Below are 22,807 nucleotides of genomic sequence, written 5' to 3' on the forward strand. Positions count from 1 at the left end.
AGTTGTCACATGTTATTACTCCTTAACATGGAAATGAGGATACCTAATTATTCCTGTATATTCCTTATATGTTCTGCAACCTGCATATAACTCTAGTAAAGACTTTTTAGTTAATATTTCCTGGAGCAGAAGACCGGAGACTGACTTGAACTTGTTCTTTGTTAAATACATTTGTAAATCATAATAATGAGTTCACAAGGCACAAAAATGTGTAGTTTTCAATTTAATAGGTGGACAAGGTTTATGCTTTGACTGTTTCTTTGTTCTTTAATAGACCAATTTCACATGCTGTCAGTTATGACTGATTGCTACTGAGCTCTACATTATAGAAAAGGGATATGTTAACACATCCATTCTCTACTCTTCCTGGAGGGCTTGCTGCATTGCCAAGGAGGTTTACATTTTCATTTTCTTGTGTTGAGCTTCTCCTGCTGGCATAATAGGAAAAAAACAGAAATTATAAAATGTAAACTTTGTAGACATAATTTAAATCATTTAAAAAAACCCACATTGAATGTCATTATGAGAAACATATACAGTATGTGCTGATTCGATTTGAAAAAGTTTCACAAAGCAACCCTAATGTGCAAAGTGCTGTAAACTGTTGCAACTAGAATGCAGTTCCCTAAAGTCTCATCCTGGAAAGATATATTTAGATGCTTGCTCTTTGCCTTACTGAAAAAGCTTGCTAGTCTACTGAATCATGGCCAGAAAATTGCAAATATCATTAGAAAAACAACACTGCAAGACTGTCTCAGCCTGTTGCTTAAAAATGTCTTAAACTGACAAAAAAACAACTTAAGATGCAAAAATATTAATTTCATTTCTTTTTCAATAAAGGTAATTTATACTCCCAAAATATATTTGGAACAATTTTATTTTGTCACGGGAATACTTATTTTTTAACTAAAATTTTTATAAATTAAAATAAAATGGCCCTTTAGCAGTCACCAGTCATCCTTCAAATTTGGATACATTTATAATGAAATAACTGACATTTGCTGTCAAAGTTTGCTGAGATATGTTAAGCCAAAAGAGGTCAGTTTAGGCATTGCCTACTAAATATGGATTAAAAATGATTTATGGATTTGTTTCATCCATTATTCAATATTTCAATTATGAGCAGATGCTAATTGGAATAAAAAAAAAAAAAACACACAACTCCTAAAGCACATCTAAACCCCAAATTTAACAAGGCAAATTCCTAAAATGATCATGTTGATAAGTAAAAATTATAGGAATTACATTTGGAACGGAATTTTACAAATTTGCAAATCCATTTTGTAGCTGTGCACCTATCCCCACTTCCCTGACCTCTTGTGTTTTTTTACTTTTCTGTTAACAGAGTAAGGTCTTACAAATGCTCACACCTACTTCTTGTGACTACAAGTCCAAGTTTCACCTCCCAATGTATACACCTGGTTTCCACTGTCATGCTGGGATGTTGGTATTTGTAGTGTGACATTTATTGTTTTACCTACTTTGGGACTCACATGGTGACATTTGGATGTCTACCACTGCCTGATTTCAGAGATGGGAGGAAATGAGATATAATGCAGCGTAAAAACACATTATTAAACAGGCATTCTCTCCACCTCTTTGCTTCTATATACTTACTGTTTCTATTCACTTATCAACCTGATTAATATTAGAATTTACTTTGCTTATTGTTGGGTTTAGTTAGGCTTTAATTATCAGAGACTCTGGTGTTTACTCTTCAGTGAGGTCTCAGCCCTAACACTACTACTACTACCATGGAGACTTGAATTCTGTAGCAGAAAAAAGCCCCACTATGCTTGCTAAACTCCATGTAAAATAAAGTGAATTAAAAACCCCATAGATAATGAGAATTCCTTGTAGCAGCCATGATAAGTACATTGGAAGATTACAGATACAGATTTACTATATAAACATTGTTTGCTCAACTAAACAAACATTTTTTGGATAGATTGCCGAGCATTATAACTCCATGCAAGTCAAATATGCAGCAGACACAGACAGAAATACAAATCTGATAAATCTGACTATCAATGCTACTACATCATTCCCATTTTGCTTTACCTTTTTACTATCTTTCTAATCATACGTTGTCAGTAGGAAAGAAGGAAAGGACAAATCTCCCTAATGGAACTCAAGAAAGCAGAAAAACAGGGTTTTCTCTTTTGTTCACTGCATAAAAATGTTTGCCTTGACATATAAGTAAATAATTTGCCTTTTTTAACTTACCCCAAACTAGATAATTGAGGGTATCTCCAGCAACGTACACCAATGCTGCCAATATATTACTGCCTAGTAAAAATAATACAAAACCTAATGGATTTAATAACCCTAGGAAAGGGTAAACCCAGTTACCATCTGCAATGTAAATCCAAAGAACCCTACAAATGAAAAAAATAGAAAATGAAATAATATTAAAACAGTATATTTAAAAGAGAGAAAACCAAAGTAGAAGTATGTAAACTGTGAACTAACATTTGTCCCATGGAGAAATATCAAAATAACTATACTGGGTGGGGAGAAGTGAGGTCAACTAAAAAAAAAATTGGGGATGGCAAAGGTTATAGTTCAGGTTATTTAAATATACATTTCTAATACATTAAAGCTTATTTGCACAGTTTCTAAGAGCTAACTAAATAGCTGTTTGTATCAATTCCTTTACAGGAAATTTAGTTATTATCATTACATTGGACCCAGATTTTAATATGCACAACATGAAATCTGTGTTCCAGTAAATTTCATTTACATGTATAATCATAAGGGACACACAAGTAAACAAAGCAGTTGACTTGTTTGTAATCCTTGGTTTATTGACTTCTCTTAGTCATCCATAATTCAGGGAAAACCTGCAGAGAGCTCTCATGGGGATTCCTTAATACACTCAATGCTGCTTTGTCTTGTTTTGCTTAATATAAATATTATACTAAAGGTAAAGTAACTGTAATGCAATCTTGCAAAACAGTAGTAATGGTCTTCATTTTATCTGGGTAAAAAATATAAATAAAAGACACATATTAGCTGTCAAAAGAAAAATAAAATTTGCATTTAAGCATTAGTTTACTTTGCCCTTGAAATTGTTGAACAGGTGCTCTGATGTAACAGGGTTATCAATGTGTAGCTGACACAGCTTTTGGTCTGGTGTGAAAATAATATTGTAAAGATTCTGACACAGGAGGGTTTACAGACTTGTTTCCCAACCCTATTGACATGGAGGAACCGCTTCAGGGAACCCCTTCTGTAATTACTATATCCACAACTCATAGTACATTAGTGTGGTTGTCAGTAGAAAGAATGCCTCTTTCATTGCTGGCCAGTTGGAAGAATGTCACTCTTACAAATGCTCAAAAAGATCATTGGTATTAGTTAAACTGAGAGAGTCAAAAATTGCTCATTGCTCAAGGAACCCCTAGCAACCTCTGGAGGTACCCCAGTGTTCCACAAATCCCTAGTTGAGATACTCTGGTTTAGAATGTGGGGTGTTATGGTTCAAATCAAGATTGGCTGGATGAAAAAAAATATTACAATGTAATTTGATGCTACATCTTCTCAAGTAGCTCAGTGGGTATAGATGTGGTTCAAGGTTTAGCTAGTGAAAGTAAGGGTTTAAAGTTACCCAACATCTTAGTCACTAATAAATACAGTTAGGCAAGGTTGACACACTGTAGGTGTAGTGTTTTTGGTCAGCAATATCCAGATAATGAGTTCTTATGAGTTGTTGCATTTAGTATTTAATTAGTTTATCAGGAAGCCCAGATGCTAATATTATCTATCATAAGATATCTTTTTCTCCCATTTGTCTAATAAAGCCTTTTCCAAAAAGTGTGAATCAGCCTTTTGCCAGTGATAAGATCTAAAGGGTTAATTTTTGCATTGTAATTGCACTTCAGAAATGTTTGAGTTTGAGAAAGGTCCAAAGAAAGGTAAATCGGAACATAGGAACTAATATTGATGGCACACAGCACCTTAAAAAGAATTTAAAATTTGTCTCTTGTATTTAACTACTTTTACATGAGATGTGAACTAGTCTAACTATCTTGTCCCTCAAAGTTTCTCAGATGGAATATTCAAACTTATATGGGAAGAAGGATTTTTAATTAGTTCTATAATGGGCAGTTTTGAAGTGGTGAATAATAATCTAGTTGATGTAAGTTTGCCCACAAAAGTTGTTATAGAGCTGGTTAAACTAAGAGACTAACGATCCTAGTTGTGTATAGATAATACAAAGAAAATGTCAAAACTGAAAATATCTCCAAACATTTATTGGGAAGCTTGCCATGTAGGTGCGTAATTCTTCAGCGAAAAGGGAATCACCATTTGCTATAGTTTATACCAGTATGTTTCCCAATCTACCAATTTAAAAAAAAAAGTAATATGTTTGTCCAATCTGAACCTCCAGTTAACCACTTACTTGTATATTAGGGGATAACAAATGTGTCATAGCTTCATTTTTAATAATTTTATCACATATCTTAAAGGAGTAGATTGTTAATGGAATTGTTGTTGGAGTTAGACTCTGTGGCTGGTAAGTAGCTATAGAGCATGGGCTTAATTCTTCCCTGCAATAGTTCTATCAAGCAAGATTCATACCTTATTGTTTACATTAAAATTAAATTCAAAGATTATTGGTAATGCTGTGGCTCTGTGATATAAATACTGGTCTGATAGATCATAGGCTACTCCCTACTTCTAGTAAAGGATGAGTAATCTTTGTTTTGCGTTACAGAGTAAAGAAACATCTACTTAGCCTAATAAGTACTATTTGGAGGATAAAGAAAATTCTTGAACGTTTTGAGGGATTCATTTATATACCCGACGAAGCTATGTTTCTGTTGCTTTGTTCCACCTGCACAGATCTTTGGAAATATTTAAGTGAAATGGCTGATAACATTTGGCATAGAGTAGTTTGTAACTGACTGTTTGTAATTTTATGGCTAAATATTCAATCGATTGCTTCCACTAAGTAAAAAGAGAGATGTTGCGTCAGAAAGGTGGTCCATCTACAACCAAGGGAAGTATATCAGTTTTATTATAGTAATTTGAAAGCCTGATGGTGCTGAATATTTTTACATTTTATTCAGGGAGGCTCACTATTGGATTTCAAATGAAAAATAAGATATTATTTACAGTGAAAAAAAGGGGGGCTCATATGAATAAATGAAGGGGGTAAGGACAGAAGAGGGAAAACAGACTGAGCAAAAGTAGTCCAAGGGAGAAAAAGACCAGGGGTAGTGAAAAGGCTGGAGGATTAGATATGCAAAATTCCATGTCCCAGGTAGCGACATGGGTGGATGTGGCTGAACATCGCACTAGTGAAGTCCATTCTGGAGTACAGAAGTACAAAAAGAAGTTATATTCAACAATAAACCAGAGATCAACCGTAAGCATTTTATCCTACTGAGGAGTTTTGATTTTACTTGTTTTGTTTGAGTCACTTGGGTAGAAATAATTCCAGGCACCTTAAAGTAATCCTTAATAACTTCAGCAAAAATCTACTAGTCTTATTGTTCAATGAACTAGTGGAGGTTATGTCATAGAAAACCCACCAATCCATTTTCAAATAAAAACAGCTTTAAGGATTTTGGCAAATTGGGGTCTACTTTACTTTTCTGGCAATTCCAGTTCAGAAAAAAAAGTAAACTTTCTGACAAATAGAGATAATCAAGTTTTTTTCTGATAATGGAAAACACGATTAAAGCAGAATGAAACACTGCAGACTAGAATGTAGTAAGACTGGTGCATGTGTGGGTGAGATCAGTGGGGTGATAAACAGCAATAGCTCCAGAAGGGAGAAGATATAGAACCTTTGAAGGTTGTCATCATTATGTATATTTTGTGAACTTGCAGATGGTGGAAAGTGATGTTTTTTAATTTAATTTCACTTTAAATGCCATTTAACTTATTTATTCTGTCAGTGGCTGTTACTAAAATATATTGTTAATAATCTTTTAATCAACACAGATAAAGTGAAAATTTTAGAAATTATTATGTTTGAATTCTCAAAGGAAATGAAACCATGTAAGTATTCTGAATTCTTTTTACTTGCCAGCTTAGATACGCTACTGAGCAAATCCCCAAGAGAGTGAGTCCCTTTCTCTTTGGAGGATAGTGATGTGGAGATGTTACAATTTCCAAGACAGCAATAGGGAACACAGCTGTGTGCTGAAAAACAAACAAAAACACATTTTAGTTGCATCAGATGAATTGGTATTCAATTGGATATTTTTTTATACATAGTAAAAATATACTGTTTGTTGCTCACTATTCAAATGTGATCCTAAAATAAATGTGCAGAAAATTATAACACTGATATGCAAATTTTTAATTTAATGAGATTCTTTCAGCATACAGTTGTAGAAACATGAAAGATAAAGATGTGTTTCTAGAAAATGTCTATTGGGAATACTAAACTGCACTGGGGTTAATGTTACATGCTAATTGGCAGGAGTAATTTTTACTTGGAAATCTATCCAGTGGGGACACTGAAAAGGTTTTAAGCACATTTTAGAACATTGAGAAGCAGAATCCCTAACAATGTTTTTTTTTTATCAATGCCCATGCTTTTATGTCTAGGTTATGATCCTTCATTTCCTAGAACTGAGTTCTTACTTTATACCATAGATTAACATTTGCAAAAGTGCATGATATATATATATATATATACCGGTATATATATATATATATATATATATATATATATATAACATTAATTGAAGATGGACTGCAGTGGACTTGACATTCTCTCTTTCTTAGTTATGTAAGGTTGTAATAATATATACCTTATATCCACTGTAACACTTATTCAATTAAATTGAATTTTTTTTTTTGAATGTCACAATATACAGATATAACTATAGTAAATTCAGTCCCACTTGTCTGGGTAATGGATATTTTTTTAAAAGATAGACACAAGTACTCTAGTTATCTAATGTGGAGGAATTTAATAGATTGAACTGAATATGATATGTGCATATATTTGAAGCATTTATGTTCCAAATAACCTTCATCATTTGTCTATTAAATAAATGTAGTGGGAGACATTTACAAAAGGCGCACAGCCTTAAGAGAGTGCAAAAAAAAATTTTTCCTATTACAGGTATACAAAAAGCCTTTTAGCAATTCCCATATTGCATGTGAATTTTGCAGATTATCTAATATAAATATAGTTATTTTTTTTATTATTTGTTGAACTTGATGAACTAGTCCTCAACCTGACAAGCTATGAGTTATGCAAATCTTGGACATTTTCATACCTATCCATTATCCAGAAAAGCGTATTAAAACTCCTATCCAGGTTTGGTAGTAGGAAGGTCAGAGTGACTTGCCTTGCTGTATGTATGCTGAACCTGGTGGAAGGATATCCACTGCTACCACTGACCCATCAACAAAAAGGGGCACAAAGGACTAATCACCAATGGGGGCACACAAGACTGACCACAAATTAGGAGGCACGCAGTACTAGTCACCAGTACGGACACATACATTGATGACTAGACGCACTTAATAGGGGAGGAACACTATGACTAGCAACACTTATGGTGCAAAAACAAAGACCAGCTAAATGTAAGGAGACTTAATACCCAACACACAGACCTCCAACAATAACTCTGAAAGCTATGTTATACATTATATAGTTTTGACCACTGCACTCCGACCCCTGCTTTTTGCATTTTAAGTTATACAAATCATAATTCTTCAAGCTATTTTGTACACATTCCTCACCCTCCTTGTTTCTTCCTCACCTGGATATGCGCATAAGATGCTTCTTCCTACTCAGTTGGAAGGAACTATTGAAGTCTTCCACAACTCACCATGGTACCATCTCAGAGCCCTGGGTGCTACGTTGTGATAAGTTCTCTGCCCTTACAATCTCTATTATCCTTTCTGTACCCTGTCTGGGTTCTTTACACTGTACCTCCTTTCATCCTTTAGTCAATTAGTTAATCGAGATCTGAAAATGTATATTTTCTTGTGTTTTAACATTACTTTAGATCCTAATTTTTTGGTTACTCTTCCCTAGAAACGTTATAAAAAAAAGAAAAACAAAATAAACGTCTGCCAGTTTAGTCGCAAACCACTAATGTCACCTCAGGGAAAGAGAATTGGAACATACCCAAAAATGTTAAAAACTTTATTTTGTACATAATAAAATACCAAAATAATTAACATAGAAAAGTTACAGTTGTTTCAGTATAAAACAATTAATATATCATTATAATATAATGGTAAAGGAAGGGTGGGAGGTGGGTTGTCATTGGGGCCTGTATTCCATGTGCATTAAGTGGGGTTTTAAAACTCTTTAAATTCACTTTAAATAGGGTGCAGAAATAGAGCTCATTATGAACACATCAAATCTGCACATTGAAAACAAGTGATGAGCTCTCTGCCCAGGTCTCTTGTCCATTTTCCCATAAAAATATTAACAATTTTGCTTGATATTGAATATATTGGCATCCTGACTTTTGCATTGCTCAGGGTCTGACAAGCTGGTTTTGCAGTAGCAGAAAGACATTGGTCACAGCACACAAGCAGACCTTGTCCCCTATACTGCCTCTATAATAAGACTGTACCACAAAGTGGTTGTGATAACTGAGTAGTACAGCGACTTTGAAAAAAACAATGTTTCTTTCGACTTCCCTAAATTCTGTGCTAGCTACATAGACAAGAAAACTGACTGAATCAAGAGGCTGATCTTACTTACACTTTATTTGTTGGCTGCTGTTCAGTATTAGAAGACTGTGTATAGACCAAGACTACTACATGCAAGAAGGAACTGAACTTAGATTGCATTTCATCTTTTATGCTGCAATTGGAGCACATAATAAGAGACATCAAAGGAAATAAATATGCCAGAACAGCAAAGCTATACAATGTAGTATATTCTGCAAAACAGGATTAATTAAATTTATGGTACTTTAGGATTGGGGCACACTTATACTCTTACAAATTAACTTTGCTTAGGGTGAACAGTATAATTTAGGTGGAACTAATCAAATATCTATGTTAAGTGTAAAGGACACATCTTGCCTCTATGTATTAGATATTCTGCAATTATTAATATCTAAGGTTGAAATGGAATACAAATATATTTCAAACTAATGAAAGGAATGAATGTAGATATATGTATAAAGCTTGTAGTATACATATTAGACATAGGATTGCTTAAAGTCTGATTCCAAGCTCTGGGTCTTGCGGCCTGCTGGATGAATGGGTAGTGCCATAGTGATACCCTCTCAGAGAAGATGGGCATTTGGCCCTGTGTTCATAGTACCATTATCCAGGTTGAGTCTCCCAGTTATTAAACTGGAAGGCTGAGATAATCCTGAAAGCAAGAAGTACTAAAGGTGGCATTGCAGCAGGAGTTCCTTTTTTTAACAAACAAATATAATAAAATAAAAAAGACCCTGAAGTTGTGCTTTAGAATGGTGCTGAGTATATTATTACTGATGAGTTTTCAACTGATTCATTTTAAAGTGATATTTTGTTTGGTAAAGTACTGTAATCCTGCGCTAGGCTTCCGCCTCATTTTACAGAAGGGGGCATAGCTTTCAGATAATTTTACAGGATAGCATAATACTTTTGGAAAACTCAGCACTAGCTTACATGGCAAAATATTGGGACAGACTAAGGCTTCAAATGGTTCTCTGTTCTGTAGTAGCAAATCCCTTGAGGTATCTAAATCTTTCTACACCTATCTTCCGGTGAGAAAAATTAAGTATTTTTTTGATGCAAGAACTGACCTTTGTATATATGCCCCCCTTCTGTCACTCCTCCTGAATGCTCTTTTTCCTTATGCTCTCCATATGAAAAAAAGGTCCTGCAGAATAATGATGTGGCAAGCATAGCAGGCCATGACAAAGGGTGGGTTTGGCCACACTCTGCTGTCATTGAGAGAGACTTACCTAAACTCACAATTTTTTTATGTAGCGTAAAAATTCTGTGTATTTGTTTCTTTTTTTTTTTTTTAACGCAACACCCGTTTTTTTAAAAAAAAGGGTGAAGCACTGCCCCCAACTACTTGATCGTTTAGGTGGTTGAGAATGAATGGAAGCGCTAAGCATCCCAGGAGGCTCTTGGGCACTTTTTGTGCAAAAACTAAATTTGCCGATCACACTCATGCGCAGTGAGATCAGAAATTTTTTTTTCATCTTACGTCACCCAATCTCGTGCCTGGGTCAGGTGACATAGGAAGGAGAAGAAGAGAAGATGGCGGTGCCCGGAGTGCCGGCTCCAGGACGAATACCAGGACGATGCAGGACCCGATGCAGGACACCCCCAGAGCGATTGGACTGGCCTGTGGGATTAAAGGTGAGTGTATTTTTTGCCGTTTTGGGTTTAGTTCCTTTTAATCCTCACCAGTGGTGTGACTCGGAGTATAAAAAAAAAACCCATACTTGGGGTAGCTAAAACAATGAAAAACAATGATAAATACTACGTTACCTGGTCCGCCGGCATCCTTCTTTGCGATCCCCGTCCTCTCACATCCTCTGGCCGACATCCTCTACATCTGATGAGTCACCCGGGAGTTATTTAATTTATTTTTTTGACATGATTTTGTGTTTCAAACTTTATTATACTCCTACTAATATATTATACTGTAAAATAAATTTTCATGAAAACCAATGTACCGCTTTTAGACATATAAATCCGAACAGAAATTAACCACCCAGGAGGTTAAGGAAGCTAAAAAAAATCAGACCTACACTAATTAGAGTTTATTTACTACAGGAGTTTAGGCAGTTAACAAAGTGAATGAACTCTATGCAAAGGACAAGTAACTCAGCTTAGGTAATAAAGTGAATTTTGCTGACTTCAGAATCTTAATTGAGAATCCAGAACCATGTTTTTTTTTTATTTTGCAAATGAAATGGATATTCCTTACAAAGTGAATTTGCACCATATTTACTTAGCTAAGTGAATAATCCTAATATAATATTTATGCTAAGTAAACAGCTTAAATACATTTAGTAAATCACCCCCATTTTGTCAGCTGCCATTTCTGATTTAGTTCTAAAATACACTGCTTGTCTTGTTGGTGTTCAAAACCTTGACTTCACTGTCCCAGAATGCAGCTCAGGTGTTCTGCTAGTACAACTTACCACAGAATTATTGGCATGCTTGTTTTAGGTATATAACTAAAACTACTAAAGCCAACCTTCAGCCTTGCTATTTGAAGGTTTCAAACCTATTTATTTCTGCTGACACTTAGGATGGGAGTATGTAACCAGAACAAGGTGGTTCAACAATTTCACACCTGAAAATTTGCAGTGTCACATTCCCTTGTGATTTTAGTTTAGGGTGTTTGTGCTGTGTGGATATAAATGCTGTGGTATTTTCTTACACTGATAGAACTGATAAAGTGGCTTGGCAATTCCCATGAATCTCTACTTTAACTAGAATCTGAGCCTACTTATATGCAACAGTCCTTGTCTCCACCAAATATCCACATACAAACCTCAGCAAAATCATTACTAAAAACCGGAACTCCTATTTTACATATGCTTTCCCACACATAGAATATAGATAGAGTACTAATATACTATGAGCCTACCTTATAGGAGAACGTTGTTAAAATAATTAAAGAGCTACTCAACAACCAGCAGCTGTTAATACAATTTGCATATATGATTACAATATAGCATTAGGTAAAGTTCAGGAGTAAGCAAAGTGCAGTCCAGCCTACTGAGTGCAGCTTTTATGCAATATAAAGTAGTAAGCACAGTGTACAGAGTATAATGGAGCCCTGGATATCAACAAATACCTCAACAGATGTTTTGACCCTTTACCCCCTTGCAAAACACTGCTAACCCTTATGTCTCAACATGCAAAACACTGAAAATCTTTACACCCCCTAAAAACTTACTATAGGTGTATTGATATGTCTGCAGAGGATCGAAATTATGTTGTCTAAGAGTATGGTTAGCCTCTCATATAACAATAGGAAAATAGGGAATAGAGATTTTAGGAATATAGGAATTTTATGAAAATCTTTTTTTTGTCTCTGCCCAACAAAACACTGTCAGTGGTAAATCTAACAGAATAAAATAGAAAAAATAAGAAAAGTTCATAGATAGAGAATGCATACCATATTTTCAACCAAAAGCATTTTGTTCTAATTTTAAGATGAATGGGAACGGATTTGAGCTTCTATTGAATTTTTACTGCCATCATGGGTCTGTTAAAGAGAGTTCTTCTTATTTAGTGTCTTGCTAGACAGGAAATGAGAAAAAAGTCTGTAACAGCAACACAGATTTGGGAAAAACCTCAAACTAATAAATACTAATTAGTTATACATTATGAGTTTCTCTCAAGATGGTCAAGATGGTACTAGCAAAAAAAAAACAGCCGGCAGTTTTCGAATCAGTTTCAGAAAGGGGCTATTCTGACCGTTCTTCATATTCTATTGGTAGTGGGTATCAATAAAAATTAATTTTCAGTTATAAATATTTTAAAAAAAGCTTGGTCATGGTCAAGGTAACTGCTAGCAAAAGCAATCAATGCAAATAAAACGTGCACTAGAAGGGCGGTAAACTACAAATCACAAATATATACAGATACTGCTCAAACAAAGCAGTCTGAAAAAAATGCATATATAATGGATACTAAGAGTTTTTATTTCAGTCACCAAGCTGACACTGAAGATCATGTTAATTTGAGAATGATCAATTTGTGCACATGTGCAATAGTGAACCCGCAAAAAAAACTTGTGTATGTGTGTGGGATGGGAAGGGGGGGATATTGATGAGGGCTATAGAAAGTTAATGAAAGTGCAAATGTTAGCCCTGAACTTTAATTAAAAACATACTTAGCTGATGATTTTAAAAGCCAATACATGAAGCTTGGAATATGTTAAAGACAGGCCTGTGGAAGCTGTGGAAAAATATTATGGCGGAACTATAGCTTTTTGCACCTACTCTTTAGATATAAATGGACAATTCATCTCCATGATCTAATACTAGTTTGTTCTTTCAGTTCCTGAGGTTGCAGTAGCACCCCCTAAACCTATGTACTAGTACCTGGCACTACAGATGGTAACTTTACCATTAACCTTCCTTTAAGCTTAAACTTTGCACAGTCATTCTCTGCAATCCTCTTTCATTGTTGATAGCCATTCCACCATCTTCACTCTACTCACCTGAGGATGTCCTGCAGGGTTCCTTCAACACTAATCTTCTCTGCCCACTGTTCCCCGGCATTTCTCTACCAACACATCTCAGCTGTGATCCCTTTACAAAACACTGCTCACTTCTACACTCCACTGCAATCCTCATAGCGCACACAACCCCAGTCAGATTTTCTCAAATATATCTGAGGGCAACAGATTTGGATTGAAAAATGACAAAAGTGAAAATTGAAAATCACCCATGTAATTACTAAAAAAAATAGACCTTCTGTTACCTTAAGAAAACTGTCATCAAGACCATAGTTAGGGTAAATCTCTCAAGTGGGGAAAATACAGCAGTAAAACCAGAAATTTTTCCCTTAATTTTTATCTAAACCAGTGGTCGCCAAACTTTTGGAGCTTACGAACCACTAAATTTACAGATGCGCCGGGAGCTGTATGTCCTTCAAAGAAACTTCCCCCAGAGTGATGCCATGATGCCAGAACCCAACCACTCCCCCACTGCAGGTCTGAGCCTGTGATCCGTATGGGAGACATGATCTGCCGCTCTGGCCGGTGCCCCCCCCCCACGGCCAGAGCCACGGACCACCATATGTTCTCGCGGTCCACCAGTTCGGATCCGGATCTAAACAATATATCAGTACCACAATTCTTGTATGTGTGAAGGGACAGGATTGTCATAATGAGATGGAAATGTGCATTATCAGCAGAATCCTTCCCCCCCTTCTCTAATCCTTAACATGGGGGTGCTTGGGTCACAGAGAAAGATGAAAACAATGCTAACTGATAAAGGTACAGCAGAGGCAGTCAGAACTGGATATGGAAATTATTTTCCTTTTCCTATAAAGGTTTTTTTCTTACTGACCCCAAAAATTGGTTTTAGCAGTTGTTCCCCAAAGCCTAAACATTATTTCAAGAATTCCACAGGGATTTCCACAGCCTTGAAAAAGGCTGCTTTAGACAGGTTGTATAGATGTGGGGTAACATTTAATAACTACTGAGAACCCTAGACAGTTGAATCCCAGAAATCTGGAAAATGGGATCGCAAGGACAAACCGTCTTCTGTGTGCAAACTTACACCTTAAGTACAAAGTATTAATCAAACATCTACTTTTTCCATTGTGATTCAGTGAAGGATGAAATAAAAACTGTATGCTGTAAGCTTCCTTTCAGCTTTCAGCAAACTTACCACAGCATGGTTCAGCCATAGTGGAATGACTTTATCCAAACCCTCGGGGTAGACCAACTGCCTGTCATATGTATACAATGCCCAGAAGGATAAAAAAACAAACTGCAATGAAATTAGAATGATGTATCAGGCCAACAGCTAATACTCTCATCTTTCACAATATAAAACAGTTTATGAGCTTTGAAAATGGGCAAACGTGAGTGTTACTCCATGTAACATATTGGACTTAAAATTAATAAAAGTCAGTGTACAATTATTGATTGCCCTGTGCAATTACGGTGCTATTACAGCCTTCAGGAACATGCATTTGCCAGAATCAATGTTGGAATAGGCTGAGCTGAAAATATATGAATTCATGAACTGCGTCTGCGATACATTAGTATATTATAAAACTCCACAGACTTTGTCATTATAAATGCAGAGGCCATAGTTCTTATGCTTCTGTGTTTGTCAATACATGTTTAGCACTACGGAGGTGACCTTTAATATCATTATAATTCATGGTAAGTGTTAGTCACCAATGTTTACCAATAAATAATACCAATAAAAATAATAATATATACACACATCATTGGCACTGAGAAATGAAATGAAATAAATATTAACAGATGTAACCTGACGTAGATAGAAATAAATACAGATAACCTGACAATGAAAGTCCTGCATATATATTGACAGTGACAAATGCTGACAGCTTTACATTGACAGTTATATTAAAAATACTTTCTAACAATTCTCTCTGCACTTGTACAAATATTGACATTGATACTTTCATACGTAGACCAGGGGTGGTTCAATTTATAAAAATCTAGATTTTGTATTTTTGTTCCACAGGGATGAATGGTACTGCATATAAAATTAATCTACAATGCCTTGCCTATATAACATAATGTAGCCATGGTCATATTTGCAATACTCACACCCAATAATGGTACAGCAAAATATAGTGAAAAGGGTGAAACACATCACCTTGAAAATTAAAAAATATTACTTGTTGTGTGACTGTGATAGAGAGGTTAAACCACAATCTCTTCTGACACAAGACCCAAATGGTCCTTTATCCTTTATTTTCTGTAACTCTCTGCTAAAAAATGTTTTTTTAATTTATTTAATAACGATATATCATATATATTATGTACATATTTATGTACAAAATCTGCAAACTTTTTAGGACAAATTTCCAATAAGAAGAGATTACCATCACATCAAGTTTGAAATAATGGGTGGGTTATATATATATATATATATATATATATTTGAATGACCTGTTAGAAAATTCAAGCTTTGGTATGAGCAGCAGCACTAGGTTGAGGCAAGAAAGGCTGCTGCCTAAGGTGAGTATGATATCTTGTCTCAATGAATGTAATCAGAAGCCACAATCAGTTCCTGTTGACCAAAAGGGGTTCTTTCTCGGCATCAGAAGGGCAAGTAAAAGACTAGATCAATAAGATCAATAGGAGAACACAGCTGCTGAAAAAAAATAGTGATCTTTAGCACATTTTGTCTAAAAATACAATATATATTTTTATATAATATATATATTTGTGGAAAACACAACAGTACACCTTAAATGTGTGTTTGTCACACATCGGTCTTCATTATTCCTGTTATGAGGAAAGAAATCTCAGCAGTAACTTTTCTTATTGACTTGGAGCAATAAGCGAAAGGTTCTTGGTGACAAATCAAGATATCAATACACAAGCACAGTTGACTGCATTTTGATTGACACTGATGCTAATCCCACCAGGAGAACACTTTACACTTTAAAGGATTTCAACTTACAGTTGATGCTGGAAAAGCGAGAACAGAGAAGAGAAGGTCTCTGCAATAGATAACAAACTTTACTAATTTAATTCCTCTTATTGGAAGCAGGAGATCCGTCAAAAAGGAGACAGCATAAAATAGTGTCTGCAAAACCTTAAGAAGAGAAAAAAAAAGAATGTGATTGCAGAATCTAAAGGCAACTTTATCAAATTTATTATGGTTATAGTTTGGTTATTTGGATTGCTGAAATGTAGAATTAATATTACTAATATGACTACTAATAAATATCAATATATTCAAGTATCATGATAAAAACACAATTGTTTTTTAGTTTTGACATGTAATAACTTTTGACAGGTTTAAATTCTTCACTGGGTAGTTTTGTTCTCCCGCCAACAATCATTGTCACCAGAACAGAAAGTGATGGGAGATCAAAAATATTACAGCTGTCATTCAAACAGAATGCAAGGGGCAGTGAGCATACCTGTTCTGGTGACAACTGCTAATCAGAGGAGGTCATACTTCTTTTCACTTTGAAGAGATCTTATTTCAGTTGCTGTTATGTCCCCAGGACAGGATATAAAGAGACAATTCTCATAAAGGGCAAAGAGAATTACAAAAACAATTGTCTAAACATACACTTTAGAACACTAAGGGATACATAAAATACAAAAGAATGTATCTATTACCTTGCCAAGGAACAATATGTTAAACCCTAACTCCTGGGTATTAGTATTTGGCAGTCTAAGATAGATTATTTAGTATATAACAGAGAATGTGAGAACTCCAACAGAACAGTTTTTTTATCAACAAAAATAGTAGCTGTTGCTTATTTTAATAATATAGCATAGTACAGAAAGCTTTCCTTTCCTTCCTTTGAAGGAGTGCCCAAATGTCAAACACACATACTCCAGAGACAAAGGGGTCAGAATCCAATTAAACTACAAATATGTATTTGGATCATTACAGGAAACTGGAGTACCCAGAGGGAAGCAATATAAATATTGGGAGGTAATACAAAGTCCAAGCTTAGTCCCTTGTGGAACCAAGTGCATTACTTGGTTATCATGTTCCATTGTAAAACTGAGTGCGGACAATTGTTACAATACTGTACCATATCCATTTGTGCCCTTTTAAATTTCTACTTTTAAATGAACAGGCACAATTTTATGTTTAACATTATTTATTGAAAATTTTAATAACAGTTTTTTTATACTATATAAAGTCATATTTACAAAGTAATTCACTATACATATTTGGAGTACAGTATTATTCCTATTTATTAAACTCATTTGGCAGTCCGAGACAAAAATGCAATTGAAACAATAAAAGACAATATAAATTATATCAAGACAGCAATAGGAATAGTTCATTACTTTTTCATATAACTAGTACAAAAGCAGACTGTAAAATTTTTTCCAAGCATAAACAATAAGGGGAAGGGTAAACAAAAGGAGAGGGTGAGGGGGGAGGAGATCCACTATGAAGCTCAGAATTTCAAGCCAGCATTTGTGAATAATATTCATCCTAAGCTTCCCATGTACGTTCAAACTTTTGTATCCCTGAGGAGGACCGTAAGGTATTCCATGAGATGGACATCTTGAACTTGTTTACAAACGTTGCTAATGGAGGGAGAGGACTTCCATGTAGAAGAAATTAGTGAGCGGGCTGCTACCAAAATATGTGCAAGCAGTTTAAGCCCCTAGGCGCCCCAGATATCGGAAGACCAAGCAGGTTATTGGGTGGATCTCAGAAGAAAGAGACACTATTGTGTAACAGTGGAAGGTTAATGAAGAGGTAACCTAGTTGGGTATGGGTGTGATGTGGAGCGGAATAAAATTAGAATTGTTAATCAAAGGGGTGATGTATGCTCCAGGGGTCATAGAGGCAGGTGCGTCTAATATTTTGGCGGAATATGTAGGAGTTTTTAATCACCGAGGAGGGTGGAGGGGAGACCAGTGTAGGAAGGGTGAAACAAACAGAATAAAATTACCTCCCACTATAAGATAAGTTGCTCAAATTCTTCCAAACAAGCCAAAACTGTAGACAGGAAGGTAGTTTGAGCCGCATTGGGAACATACAGATTACAGAGGGTGACTGGGGTGCCTCAATGAGTGCCATGCAAGATAAGGTACCTCTCTTATTGGGATATCGGATATGATCTGGAGGAAAAGTGAAGGTACCAGATTGGTCAAAATGGGTTTATTGCAGAAAAATTACAGCTGCTGCAAGACGCTTAAACCCCTTAAAGGCTAGTTTTCTTTTGGTATTAGAATTTAAGCCCTTTACATTAAGGGACATTATTCTAGTCTTCATAATTAAAGACGGAAAGTAGAATTGCAGCTGTAAACTTTACAGACAAATGGACCACATAGATTAGAAAGACCAAGACTGCTAAGGGGACAAAAGGCTGAGGCCAGCTCAGCCGTCTAGGTTCCAAGGACTTCAAGGGCCTCAATTGTGCAAAGTTAAAAGGGTGGGATCTCCTAGGTAGTGCAAATTCAGAAACAATCAGGAAAAAGGGAAAAAAATTAAAAAAACAAGAACAAACCACAAAGGACCATGGTTAGGTCGCCCCCAGGCGACCAAGGAAGCCTTATCACCCTGTCCTCCAAAAAGGAACGAGGGGAACTAAACAATGGGATGAGTGTAAGTGTCTCCTCCAGGAGGTAAGCAAACTGGGAGCCCCCAAAGGGTTTCATCAAGAAAAAATATACAATACAATACAATATGTGCAATCTCCTTCATGCTGGCAACACGGGCCATCAATATAACAGTTAACCAGCCAACAAACATGGCCAAGTTGTAAACAAGACATTTCCGATATGCAAAAAGAATAGAAAATGTGGAGCAGCATCAATATAGGAGCAATTGCAACATTTGCATAAGGCGTGAGGCCAAGTGTGGAGGCTAATGGTAAACACTGAATGAGGTAAGTATGCCTCCTGCACATGACTCCAGTCCCCACAACTATTAGGTTCAGCAATGCCAAGAAATATAGTGTCCAAGTTATACAAGACTGGGTGAAAACATTTTTTTTTACTCCGGTCCCGGCCCATCCGGTCTAGTGGAGGAGTGACTAGATCTCGTCTTCGAGGCAACCATTTGCCAGTGGGGGCTTCGGAAGCAGAGAGGCCTCTGCTTCCCAACCTGGGAGTCGAGGACAGTCAATGCCCAAGGTCTCACAAAAAAACTTGAGGTCCTCCGGGAAGCAGTTGGTTGCAGGTTTGCTAACCCTGCAAGCCGTTAAGCTGAAGGGGAACGCCGCTGCTGAAGAGTGTGCAAAGAGAGATCCTAGAACAATTTAATGTGGGCCCCATCAAATTCAAGATTGCGCCTGGTATGCTGTAGCCACCAGAATCCGCTATCATCGGAGGAGCAGGAGAGGTGAGTATCTGTGCTGTGCTTTGCAATCCCGGAGTCTCGGAACAAGCCTGAGATTGCATTGCCACCTGTGGTGGTGATTGCATGGAGGATCAGGCTCCAGCATGGCTGCCTGTGAAGAGGCCGAGGGAGGAGAATCCTTAATGTAGTCCCGGATCGAGGTTTTAGACGATCCAGACCGTTGCCTGGAATGGAGGGGGTCTTCACTGCTTTGGACCGCCTAGCTTTGCCCATGTTTGCTGGTTAGATAACGCTGATCGCTCAATAGTGCCAACATGGCCACACCCCCGGCAATTTCTTTTTTAATAGAATTTTGCACATTTGTTGAACACATTTTTTTTGCATGAACACCAAAGCAGAATTTAACTTGCAGTAACTCAGTGTGTGGATCCACTGTCTATAATGCACAAGCAGAATCTGGCTTTTTACATATTTTTAAATAAAAGAAAGAAATAACAAAAATACAACAAAAAGTAAAGAATAATCATTCAAGTGCTGAACTGAAAAAAGAATAGATGTGAAAAGAAAAGGTTCACATTTGGCTGAAAAATGCTGTTTTTATATTTTAAACCTGGCAGCTTTAGGCAAACAGCTCGTACCTGCCAGAGGATTTGTATTTCTGTCCATTCAGCCCTAAAATTTACATTAGCCTGCCATATGGCACAACCATTCTAGTGACCTGACCTTTTTATGCTCCAGGTAGGTATTATAGCTAGGTCACCTCTTAGCCCCTGCTAATAACTTAACATGGAAGGTGCAGCGAAAGAATGCTCCTCTATCCACCTATTAGGAGGTTGCTTGCCAGCACACGTAAATAAAACACACCCAAATACTACCCCTCCCTCTCCTAGTGCTGTGGACAGGGGATTGCAAAAGAGTAAAATCAAAATCATTTTAGCTATATATAATGTTCCTGATTTATCAAATCTGTCCAATACTGGGGAAAATAGACTATCACGAGAGAACTTGTGTGATCCAGTAAACCTAGACTGGATATGGTCCAGGATTTAAAGCATTTGCCAAACAGAAGAAAATGATTTAAAGAAATATATTCCAGGTTTGCTGGATCATCCAGGTTCTCCTATAGTAGTCTATTTTCTCCAGTATTGTAGAGCTTTAATAAATCAGACCCAATGGGCCTGATTTATAAAAGCTCTCTAAGGCTGGAGAAGATACACTTTCATCAGTGAAGCTGAAGTAAACGTGGAATACCTAGCAAAAGGCAAATTATTTCAAATCCTATACCAGATCCATTCCATTCCATGGCCTTGGAGAGCTTTATTAAATCAGACCCAAAGTCTACATTTAACATACATTTTGTGTGTGTTTTTTTTATCATTTTATTATAAGTGTTTAATATCAGCCTGGAGTTCAGCTTTCAATATTGAATAGTTTGACATCACATTAATCCCAGGGAATGTGCCAGGATATGCTTTTATTTAAAAAACCCTTAGAAAGAACAAGTCCCTCATGTAAATATTTTCTATGGTAAGTATAAAGATGAAGATTGCAGTACTGTACAGCATCTTTCTGTATTTATTTTTCTCTCTAATTTATTAATTACATTTGAATTAAACTTGGCTAAACAGCCAAGAATATCACTGAAATACATGTACACAGATTGTTTCAAAATATTAGTGATTCTGTTTGTGTAACAGCTTTGCCCGCTGTACTAGAACTCTGAATGTCTGATATTCCTGGTCTGATTTTAGACATGCAGGGGATTATGAAGACTGAGAAGCTAATATAATGATGGTTTTTAAGTATTTACACTAGCTGCATTTCAAATCCTTTATCTTAGTACAGCAACTCAAACTGATTTTTTATTGAATTTTTTAGTACAACTAAAAATGAAAGTACAACTGAAATGAATCATTAAATTTGTCAGTAGATCTCTAATTTAGTTATTCTTTCTATATTTTGGATTAATTTACATGCTAGAAAATTAAGAAAAACCCATTATGTTCCCAATAGATATATTTTATATTTGCCTTATTGTAAAAATCATCCTATGTTCTTTGATTTATTACTTTAACTTATTCTGTATATAAATCCTTTATTGATTTTGTTATTTAGGCAAGGTTAACATAAATTACATAATATCATAATGACAAATTTTCAGGCATTGCATATATATTGGGTTTAGAAATGTACACCCTGGAGTTTTTTTTTTTTTTGCATGTCTGCTGGGGCAATGATGGGATGTCTTATTATTATTATTATTCCTATTAATAAATAGGATTTTTTTAGCGCCAACATATTACCCAGCGCTGTATAATAAATAGGGGTTGCAAATGACAGACAGTGACACAGGAGGAGGAGAGGACCCTGCCCCAAAGAGCTTCCAATCTAGGAGGTGGGGGAAGTAATATTATCCCTGTTAAATTTTTTTTTATCAGATGTGGTTGTTAAGGTATCGAAGACATAAAAGGCCAGGGGCTGACACACCTCACAGAGCCCAACCATATATTATTTTGGGCAGACTGAGCTTTTATAAACCTGATATAAGTATATAGAAAATACAATATTTGCAATAAACATTTTGCAAAAAAAGCATGTCAAAGAGCACAGATAGTAATGAAGAAGAAATACTAACACCCCGTTACTGCTATATACCAGTAAAAAACAAAGCTTTTCTCACATTTGCAGTTTATCCACAGCTTTCATATGAAAAATCTAACTTCTATATACCAAGTATATCATATTACAATGAGTGAATCCTTACCACATTTAGTACTGTCAAGTATTTCCACTGTCCTCCATAAAGGAAAACCCCATCTGGCGGATCTTTTGTACCAACGCTAAAAAGTAAATAGGTGAGGAAAAAATACCATAAAAAAACAGAACAGTGATAGATCAGGAGAGAAATGGTGGCCATGATCCAGCAGTTTTATAAGAAGTCCTACTGACTGGTTCCCTTAAGCTGTTCTTGTTGTACTAGCTTCATTGAAAGAACTGAGGAGCACTGAGCTTTATTCTGATTAATGAATCAGATTTGGAACAAATTGGTTCTCCAGTGTTAGTTAACAGCTCTCATGAAACTTCCTTGCACACTGGATTTTAAAGACTCAACCTAGATCAGAGAAGATTATGTAAGTTATGTAACGCCATATAAAACAAAAAGATCTTTGTTTCAGTGAGACTCTTACATGAAAAGAAACAAGGATCATTGTTAAATGTTGCACTTTAAGCTTATTTCTATGAAATCCCTAAATCGAACTGTGCATTTTCTATACAGACACTAATGATTTTAGCACAAAGACATCACTTGTAACTTTTCCATAGAAATCTTGTAATAGAATTGCATTGGGTTGTATAACACCTTTGTCTAATATATGATTTTACAGGATTTG

General features: G+C 35.9%; 1 protein-coding gene across 3 annotated transcripts; it reads right to left on the bottom strand.

The window, feature by feature from the left end:
* Positions 1-210: 210 nt before the first annotated feature.
* ADTRP (androgen dependent TFPI regulating protein) lies at positions 211-22,496 on the bottom strand. 3 transcript variants are annotated; one of them, XM_072411691.1, is made up of 6 exons: positions 22,180-22,496; positions 16,089-16,223; positions 14,307-14,408; positions 6,041-6,156; positions 2,227-2,378; positions 211-428 (listed from the first exon to the last, which is right to left on the bottom strand). In XM_072411691.1, the coding sequence occupies exons 1-6, from the start codon at positions 22,330-22,332 to the stop codon at positions 397-399; spliced, it is 690 nt and encodes a 229-aa protein (XP_072267792.1). In that variant the 5' UTR covers positions 22,333-22,496; the 3' UTR covers positions 211-396. The 3 variants fall into 3 exon arrangements, with proteins under 3 accessions (XP_072267792.1, XP_072267791.1, XP_072267794.1); XM_072411690.1 differs by having other exon boundaries at positions 211-431; positions 22,180-22,495; XM_072411693.1 differs by lacking the exon at positions 14,307-14,408 and having other exon boundaries at positions 211-431.
* Between the last annotated feature and the right edge of the window lie 311 nt (positions 22,497-22,807).

This window comes from Pyxicephalus adspersus, chromosome 5, assembly GCF_032062135.1.
Source record: "Pyxicephalus adspersus chromosome 5, UCB_Pads_2.0, whole genome shotgun sequence".
In the NCBI taxonomy this organism is placed as follows: Eukaryota; Metazoa; Chordata; class Amphibia; order Anura; family Pyxicephalidae; genus Pyxicephalus; species Pyxicephalus adspersus.